This window comes from Helicoverpa zea, chromosome 6, assembly GCF_022581195.2.
Source record: "Helicoverpa zea isolate HzStark_Cry1AcR chromosome 6, ilHelZeax1.1, whole genome shotgun sequence".
In the NCBI taxonomy this organism is placed as follows: Eukaryota; Metazoa; Arthropoda; class Insecta; order Lepidoptera; family Noctuidae; genus Helicoverpa; species Helicoverpa zea.
In genome coordinates this window covers 3033183-3042885 of record NC_061457.1, presented here as the reverse complement: position 1 = coordinate 3042885, position 9703 = coordinate 3033183, and the positions used below count along the sequence as shown (strand labels likewise).

The 9703-nt window shown below is 35.2% G+C and overlaps 2 protein-coding genes across 2 annotated transcripts; both read right to left on the bottom strand.

The window, feature by feature from the left end:
- Positions 1 to 5445: 5445 nt before the first annotated feature.
- Positions 5446 to 7942, bottom strand: LOC124631233 (vesicle transport protein SEC20). Its single transcript, XM_047165492.1, has 5 exons — positions 7689 to 7942; positions 7251 to 7423; positions 6916 to 7073; positions 5930 to 6033; positions 5446 to 5720 (listed from the first exon to the last, which is right to left on the bottom strand). Exons 1-5 carry the CDS (start codon positions 7827 to 7829, stop codon positions 5559 to 5561), a joined length of 738 nt encoding a protein of 245 aa, XP_047021448.1. The 5' UTR covers positions 7830 to 7942; the 3' UTR covers positions 5446 to 5558.
- Positions 7943 to 8249: 307 nt separating this feature from the next.
- Positions 8250 to 9624, bottom strand: LOC124631232 (E3 ubiquitin ligase rnf-5-like). The gene is made up of 2 exons (XM_047165491.1): positions 9169 to 9624; positions 8250 to 8834 (listed from the first exon to the last, which is right to left on the bottom strand). Exons 1-2 carry the CDS (start codon positions 9286 to 9288, stop codon positions 8583 to 8585), a joined length of 372 nt encoding a protein of 123 aa, XP_047021447.1. The 5' UTR covers positions 9289 to 9624; the 3' UTR covers positions 8250 to 8582.
- Positions 9625 to 9703: the final 79 nt, after the last annotated feature.

Here is a 9703-nt window from a genome sequence, read left to right as displayed (position 1 = left end):
ATCATTGAATACTAAAATCATAATCATCTCGCCTGCATTTTGCATAGGTGTTGTATGATCGCTGCTGCGATTTTCTGAATCTAAGTTAACGGAAATTATTACTAAACAAGTAGGTATAGTTCAAATTAACTAGCTTTTCCACGTGGTTCCTCGACCACGGTAAAAAGTAGCCTATTATTTATTCAAAAAATATTAGCTACTGCCAACATGTTAGGTACTGCCAAGTTCATTAAAAACCATCCACTGTTTAGTTTAACATAAAAGTGTACAAATACAAATCCTTACAAACTTTCTCATCTTGAACATTAAGTTGGATTACCTACCTATACCCATCAAGCAAAATCTTCACGGCCATTTCTCAAATTCGGTTAGTAATATATTTGACGTTTTTTCGTAACTGTTTACCATCTTTTCCTCGCACATGTTACGACTGTCTAACTAACAAAACCGCAGTCGGTTGAATGAACTGAACGAAATTCTGAGAGCCCAGTAGCTCCAAAAAACGCTGAAGAAAAATTTACATTTAAATAATACACATTAGATGCTGTCTTAATATTACAGGGTGAATAGGGGTCATGTTATACCTATCCATCCAGTATTACACTTATTCATAAGAAGATAAAGAGAAACGTTACAAAATATTTCGTAATATCAATCAGGGTTACCTACTCATTACGCTACCGAAATCAATATCAAACAAAATGGATTTACTCAAAACAGGCTGAAAAATAGCACTATTCTATTGCCAAATATTACGTAATACATCCCCCAAAAACTAATGATTTTAATAATTAAAGAAAACTGAAATGACGTTCATTCATCTCACTCACCTAATCGAGCCATGTTTTCTTCCTCTCACATACTTCCACCACCAAAACCCAGGCTTAAAGCCCGAACATTCCATAGAGAAAACAAACAAATACTTCACGGGACTAACACATAAACTATCTGCCAAGGAGGCTATGAACTTAAAAGCCGTATAGTTTACCTGCAAGGATGCATTATCGTTTTATACGTGATAATACGAGCTTGAGTTAACTGGCCATTTCATGTCCACGTATACCCAGGTAGTCTCAGGCAATCTATAGCTTAGGTATCTAGTTAATGTTTAGAGCGTAAATCCAGGAGTAAATAAATTTTGTCAGTGAAAATATTATGTTCTTACAATTAAGAAAAAAATATATAATTCTATTATCATATCACTTTATCAGTCTGTATGCCATGGCGTTTATCTTGATCATCCAGGTTTACACAATGCTCCCCAACCTCATTCCAACTATTCTCATATCACCCAATATGACAGTTGTTGTTCCCCAAGACTAGGATAATAAGGTAAAAGGTGCATTTACATCTGTATAATCATCTTTCAGTAATGAACAACGTGCCTAAAGCCATCTCACGAACAGTAGATAGTAAGATTTCCACATGAATAAACCCAATCACCTTACCAGACCTGGGAATAGAACCTATCACATATTCAATTGATGCGCTTGCAAATACATAATGGTTTAGCGCGATATCTGATTTTCTACTTAGGTATCTGAGTTTCATGGATTTGAATTGCTACGAAGTAAGATTATTCATTTGTTTCTCCCACGAACTACGTTATGCATAGGATGCAAAACCCTTCCAAAATTGAATTCAGAGGTAAAAGTCATTCATGAATTCTCTCAAGCAACTTTGCCATTACAACCCCTATTTCACACAACGTAGGTACACGATTATCGTATTTAAAAGCTCATTTGCATAACAATAACTGTGCGCAAACCCAATTATATTAGAAAGCAGCCTTCCAGGCTTCTCTGTACACATGTAAATCGTAGGGGAAATAAAAAATATCCTATTGTCTTTCATAATTAGGTCTCAAGTCTGGGCACAGGGATGCTTTCTGTTTAAGATTCTTTTGTGTGGTGTTTTATTCTGCCTTGAATTGGATTATTTATTGTGGTAGACCATGTTTATTGTTGTTAATCCTCCTTTTCTACAGTAACCTATGTCATCTTGCTGTATTTTCAAATAAGAATAAAGGACAGGGCTTCCGACTTCAGACTTTATATGTGCTGACCCACCAGGGCCAAAGCCTACTAAGGTTGCGGGATTGTTCGAAAGAGTTACCGCGGCCCTAGTACATAAAAAGGCTTTAAAAGAAACATGTTGGGTTTTAGTCATAAAGGGTCTGATAATCCCTCATGCTGCACCCATAGCGGGTGGTCATTTAATGATTTCCCACAAATAAAAAACTTGTAGATATAATAATCCCACCATTTTACTTCACCAGACTTAATTATTTTCATCTTAATTGATGAATATTTTCTCTTTTTAAAACATTTCCTATATCATAATAAACAGATCTGTGTTAGAAGCGCGATTGAACTGACCTTACGCAAGTTCATTGCCAGCGCGCCGCGACGGGCCGTCCTGCCAGACGCGCGGTGTAACGTGCAACACGTGTAAGGTTGAGGCCAGATGCTCTACAAGTCTACACTACATGTAATAGGTGTGCTTTCTTTCTATAAATAAACTATTTGTGAACTCTTCCTTAGGTTTCCCTCTTATGATGATGATGACTCTGTGTATTCATAATGAGGGACAAATGACTCGCAGAAGGCTTTTCCGCTCTTTTCGATTATGTCCAGCAATTCAAAATAAAGGATCGTTGCTATTCGTCAAAAAAACGGTTCGTGATTATTTGATTCGTTAGCTCCTACCCTAGTAACTCACTTAGATCCTTCTTCTTCTTACATGATTTGTTTATTATAACACATTTCCTAGAAACAGACCCCAAGTAGAAGAACTAGCAAGTCACAAACGGCCCACGTAGCATATTGACGTTACATAAAAACGAATAAGACTGTCTATCACCCAGACCTCTTACATAACCAAAAGGAACGGGACCCAATCATTGCCAAAGTTATTGTCGCATCAATCATTTCGCGAAACGGCCTTAAAACTATCATGTGCCGAATTCACAGCTAATCGGAGACGACCTCCGAGCTGATAAATTATTTGTTAATGCAGCTCAATGTCGCTCAACAGGGCTGGACTGCCTGCAAAACTGTATTGTAAACAGGATAATTGAAGAATAAAACCTGGATGGGTTCGTCAGGAAGTTGAAGTCATAAGAAGTGAAGGACGTTTAAGCTTCCACGTGTAAGACTATTACTAAGAACTGTGGTGGTTGTGAGAGTTTTATTTTCAGGAAGTGGGAAAGATATTTTAGAACCTGCTCTAAGAATGAAACTTATCTGAAGCTAACACTTTCAACAGAAAAATCAACTTTCTTTGGCTTCTTAACTTTAAAATTCTTCTTATTACGTATTTCATAATTTGCCTCAAAAATAAATTCAACATTCCAATGGAATACCGAAACATTACCTCATAATTTCTAGAATGATTCATAGTTAATTGCGTACAAACTCTTGCAGTCGACATTGACCGAAAGCCGTATGTAAATATGATTAAGCTCGCGAATATTCAAGTAAAAGGAAGAAAGCGCTAACCCTATCAGGTGGAGGCCGACCGATATTCGCGTAACACTGACTCAATGACTCATACACGTCAATCGTCATGCAGATTCAATATCAACAGTTCTAGTGACGCCTATTACGCTGTCATGCGAACCACTACCGCATTTGAGACTGTGATACTCTTTTTAGATATACCTACTATTTGTTAGTAATTTTTCTTACCTACGTTTTTCAGTTTTGGTTATGAAAACCAAAACTTCAAAACGTCAGTGTGAGTTAAATTATTATGTGTGAGAGCGACACCCACCATGTCTTATGCGGAAGGTCGGAGAGGCCGAGAGGCGACACCACCGCGACAGGCTGCTGAAGTGATTTCTTAGTAGAGCCAAAGACAGCTTACAAGCTGTAGTAGCTTTATTCTCCATTGTTTTGTCAGCACAAACATCCTGAAATATATTTTATCAATATTCCTTGAAGTACCCTTGAACTGTTCGAGTTATCATTGCGTTCCAATTACTGAAGGATTATTATGTACAGAAATACGCAGAAATATGTTGTCAATACATTTAGCTATCAGAACTTTAATGTAATTAATATATTTATAATTGAAGGCATTGAATTTTCCTGAATGATTCTGCGTACGTAGGGGATATGAATTAAAACAATATTGAATATTATTGATTTTATATTAAGTTCATTAGTGCTTCTAGTTAATAAATAAGTATATTAAACTCATCGTTAATTTCATTCATACTTCTTGGAATATTTATTGGTTATATATTTTATAATGCTTCATTCCTAGGTTTAATTGCCGCAATACTTTTTACCTAGTAGAAAAAAAATAAATGTGTTATTAGGTCCTAGTCCTACCTATGTATATTCTTGATATAATTTAGCTACATTTATAATTTCCTTATTAGGTACCTCTGATAAAGACTCGGATTGCGTGTGAAGTATAGATTCTGCTATCTTGTGAAATTCGAAATCTCTGAGTGCGATTTCTAATGCTTTATAGGATTGCAGTGTTGACCTATCACGATTGTAATGTAAGGTTTCTCTAATATAGGAGTGCCTATCCATCCTAGTTATTAGTGTTTTCCAGGTAGTTAGTGTAAAGATATCACAGTACCTAAGTTACTTACATCTGCGTGAAAGGAGGCTGGCAAAAGTTATACCCGTCATTTTTTTTCATAAGGTCGGAATTAAATGTTCATTAAGTACACATTACATTATATAATCTAGCATAAACTACAAGGCTACGGAGATCTTCAGAGCCCATAAACAACTCTCCATGTCATTAAAAAATTCGAAGTACCTACCTAAGACTTACCTACCTACCTATTAAAACTTCAGGAAAAAATCAAAGCCTACCTGTAGTTACCCATTTCTTCCGCCTAGATACATTCACATCGCTATAGTTCACCAGTACACTTACAGGTTGATGTCCACGGCCACGCTCGATGAGCCGGCCTTCCCGCCACGTCACGCGTCGTCACAATCAATATTAATACGTTTCTGCACGTCTACCGTATTCCCATGACAAGAGAACAGGAATAAACAGCTTGAGTGGACTGGAACCCTGGAAACTAACTCGATGGTAAGGCCGTTTGGCCAAATGTGGCACGTGGTTTGGTTTCCACGGTTTTGATAAAGAATATAGGTACTTAGTATTTTAAGATTTGATAAAAGTACCATCCGTTAATATTTTTTGTGTAAGAAAAGAATAGTAAAAGTAAAATTGGAAATTGGTAATCCATTCCGTACATGAGAATTACCCAGTAAGGTATTATAGGTACTTTCCATTAAGCGTAGCACTGCTCTACCTCTTTTGGATTACAGACGAGTGATACAGAAATTAATATTAACGTAGCGCCATCTCCCGCACAACTATAGAACTAAATACCTAAACTTCTATTTGCGTTTTCTGAACACCACCAACAGATGGCGCTGTTCGAAATATAAAAATAAAACATGAAAATACCACCACAATACCATTCAAGTAATTTAATTATAATATTACTTACAATTCATTATCATAATCCATTATAAATATTGTCCTATACATAAAATGATTACGGTCATAATAATAAATTAGAATCGTTTTTGTACAATGTACAGACAAACGGCTAAAAAGAATAGGAATGCGAAGAACATGATAACTTTGTCGGTGAACTCTCGTCGGCCGTATTTCTTTAAAAGTTTGCTAGATTCGGATATCGTGCTGGCAGTGTTTTGAAGCTCCGACTGTGTGCCCTGAAAATATAAACATAGTATGATTTCCATATTACATACTACCATATTAAGTTCCTACCAATATTTTTTTGTTTCACTGTGATATGCTCATTATGCTTTCCGTCAAAAGGATCCCTTTGCAATTTTCTTTAATTGTTGAATGGCTTTTATGAACTACTATTTTCAGCAATCACACAAAAGATGGTTAACTATTTATTTATGTAACTTACATGAACAGTTGAGCTGGATGAAACCAAATTATCTAGTGTGTCTTGACTCCGCTGCGCTGTGTCTGCCAGTTGTCTGCTAATAGACAACAGTTGTTCTGTCACACCTGCAAAATAATAAAGGGAAATATTTGCACCATATACTACCCGTAATCTATCTCTATACATATTGAATCTATGGTTATAATGATAAGACGGCCCCTTGTACTAAGACATACAGTTTTTGTTTGTAATCGCTTGGTAATTATTTTCGCAAAATAATCAAATTAAAACAATAGCTCAAAATTCAATATATTATGTTTTTGTAGCATTCGCCACAGCTAATTCCAAGCCAGAACTATCCATAACATGATTATTAATTATTCAATAATTTCTTAGGCTCTCAGTAAAATGTCTAAAGAAAGTGATTTTGAATGATTAAATACATGATTCGATTTACAATACATTTTATTGGTATGTGAATAAGTTCCCTAAAATATCCTCACTTGCAATAAGTAAATAAAGCTTGGACAACAGGTAGGGAAGATAATAAATAAAACTATAGTTTGTCAACAAATAACAGGAATGAGAGTTGTGATTCTTTGTTCTAATTCTTTGTGGCATGATGCCAGTACACATGCTATTTATTTAAAGATATATGTGTCAACTGTTAATAACACAAGACAATAGCCACTGTTGTGTGTGTACTTGTGTGTACAATTCTTATTTACCTATAGATTATAAACATTCCTTATTCCTTAGTCAAGTCTTAAAAAATACAAATCTGGTAATTTATAAACTATTATTACTGTATTGTATAAATGTATTATCAAAAACTGATTGCAATTTACAATAAAAAATGATTTCTCTGATGTAATTTTTTTATGGTAAAACATCTCAACTTGACAGACTTAAAAAGACATGGGTACGTTATTTTACCTCTGCGTACATAAAAATGTCCTTAGAAATCAAGAATAATGGCAGAACTACAGTCAAAACTTGAATTTTACCTGAAGACATTTTGAGCAATCCATCCCTCTCGACCTTAGTCTTTCTGTGCCTAATACCAGTATCTTCACCCTCACCAGCTTTCAACAATTCCTCTCTTTGAGCCTTCTCTATGGCAAACATACTTGTAATATTGGCATCCTTGAATTCCTTTAGAAGACTGAAACAATTAACAAATGAAATCAGGTGAACAATGGACAATAATTAGCTCTTAATGGTATAATGTAATTATTTTACAACCAACAAGCGATTCATGCATTCTTGTAGTTTTGACTGTGATTAAGCCAAGCATTGTCGATGAAATATGTATGTATAGATAAATGAAGGAATATATTACCAAGCTAGCTGATGCCTCTGGGAGTCCACTTCGGTTGCATATTTAATGTCTCCAACATCCTTCCCATACAATTCAAAGTTTTCCAACTCGTCCCTCAATACTGATATGGCTGCTCTGCCTTTTTCATTGAGTCTGTTCAAACTCTCCATAGAGTCCCGACATGCTAGTATTTCCTGTATTATAAGATTTTATAAGACAATTATCTGCTTGCTCTGCAGATCTATCATGGTCATTTAAGTAGTTTAAAATATTCTACGTCACCATAGGTACTAGAAATCTCTGATGAAACTGATAACAGGTTAGTGAATTCATTATCTGAAAACACCTGAATTTCGAGGTGTTTCGTGGCTACCGATGCATAAGATTATCTATACACCATTTATATAACAATAGATATAAAGTTACGTTGTTATCCTAGTATTTATCATTCATAATTACCTGAATTATGTTCTTCACTGTAAAATAATGCTTGGCCAAAACTTTCACGTAATTCTGGAATATTGCGTCTGGGCTGTCTAATTTCTGAAATAGCTTGCCGTATGCGTTGCTACTCAAATCTCTCTCTGCTCGTAAATTCATTTTGTTATTTAATTCCAGTAAATATAACAATAATTCAAAGCAATTTTTTTTATTTTGAAAACTTTTGTGCTTTTTTTGATGACCGTGTCAATGTGACGTTGACGCTAGTGACGTTTAATTATTGACGTTTCAAAATGTAATGACTCTCATACACGAACATAATTATAACGGCTTTTAGCGCCAATAGACCCCTTCAACAGTGTAAAGTAATATATATTTCTGATTGGTTAACCCTGGTATACCTTTTGAAATTTATAAACAGTTATAGAGTTTATAAAAAGTAACGAAATATTACGGGATACGTATTATCTCTATCTTATCTAGAGCTTAATTAGGTCGTGCAGTCGTCGTTATGGGACGGCTCGGCAGCCACATCTATTTTTGGTGGTAAATCTTCTCTGTAATGTATGTGTATGTAATCTTTCATGCGCGCCCAAGCGGCTCATGCGAATTTATTATTTTGTAGACCGTACGTCAAGGTAGTTAAGGGTTATATTAAATGGTTGTTTTCAAATGCGCTCCGCCTGCCGTGCTACCAACGGTGAGCGCTGGGCCTAATGATATCCAAAATGAAGAATGGAATAAAAAATACCTTATATAAATTGGGTTTATTTCTTATTAATGAAAACTGTAGTGACTTTCATTGATAAATTGAACGAGAACAGAACAGGACACATAAATTATTACAAACCTAAAATGATTCGCATATTAATTTGTTAATTCACGCACAAATAAAAGCTGTTCGAATCGACACTATGGTTTGATGGTAATTTCTTCCACAAGCTCATCACATACATTGTCGTCCAAGTATAGAGCATGATATCCTTGATAGCCTGTCAACTTTCTTCGACATGTAGGACATACTGGCTTTAGTATCAACGCCTTCTGCAGACAATTTCTACAAAACACGTGGCCGCACTTTGTTGAAACAACTGATTCTTTGCCCAAGTTATTAAAGCATATTGGACATCGAATTCTCAGGAGTTGTTTACGTTTAGCCTTAGCCTGTAAATAATAGCAACTCTATATTTATAAGAAAGTTTACTACATTTATTTTTTATTTGTAACTTACTAGCTTCCGCCATCAACCTCACCCGCTTCCTGAGGATACTAGTTCCCATAAAATAAAATGCCTATATCTCATTTTGATGTAAAAACTATATTCATCCCAAGTTGTATCAAAATCCGTTGAGCTGTTAGTGCCTGAAGAAGTTACAAACGGACCTACTCACTCAAAAACTTTGTCCTCTACAATATTACTGTCATAACGTAAAAAGGTAGCAGTCCACTGTCCTATGGGGCCAATTTGATGAACAGACAGTATCAAAGATTATCTTACTTTTGGTTTTGGTTTCTTAGTCTTTTTCTCCTTTACTATTTTCACCTTTGGTTCAGGTACTCCAGGCGTCATTCCCGTGTAATGAAATTCTGTTTCCTTATAGGTAAGATAAATTTTCATCGATATTGTACAATCATTTTACAAATAATTTGATTTGTCAGACATTATTTTGACATAACATCTGACACTAATGTGATAAAAAAAAACTATTTCTCCTATACCTGTTCAAAAATAAGTTTGTCATGTGAAAGGTCTTTCATGAAATAAAATATTAGGCACTGCATCCAATAGATTATTTAAACGGTTATAGATAGCCTAAAAATTGAAATTGAAACCTGGAGATCGTGAGAACGATGCTTCCTTCTTTCCAAGGCACCACCAAATTCCTTAAACCCTTATTTTTACCCTATCCGCGAGTAGTCGTTAGGTATCCAAATGGTATAATACTTTTCCCCCCTTTACTAAATAGAAGACCTTGAAATACAAGGGTATCTTTGAAATAATCAGACATTTTTGAAGATTAATTTTCAGCAAA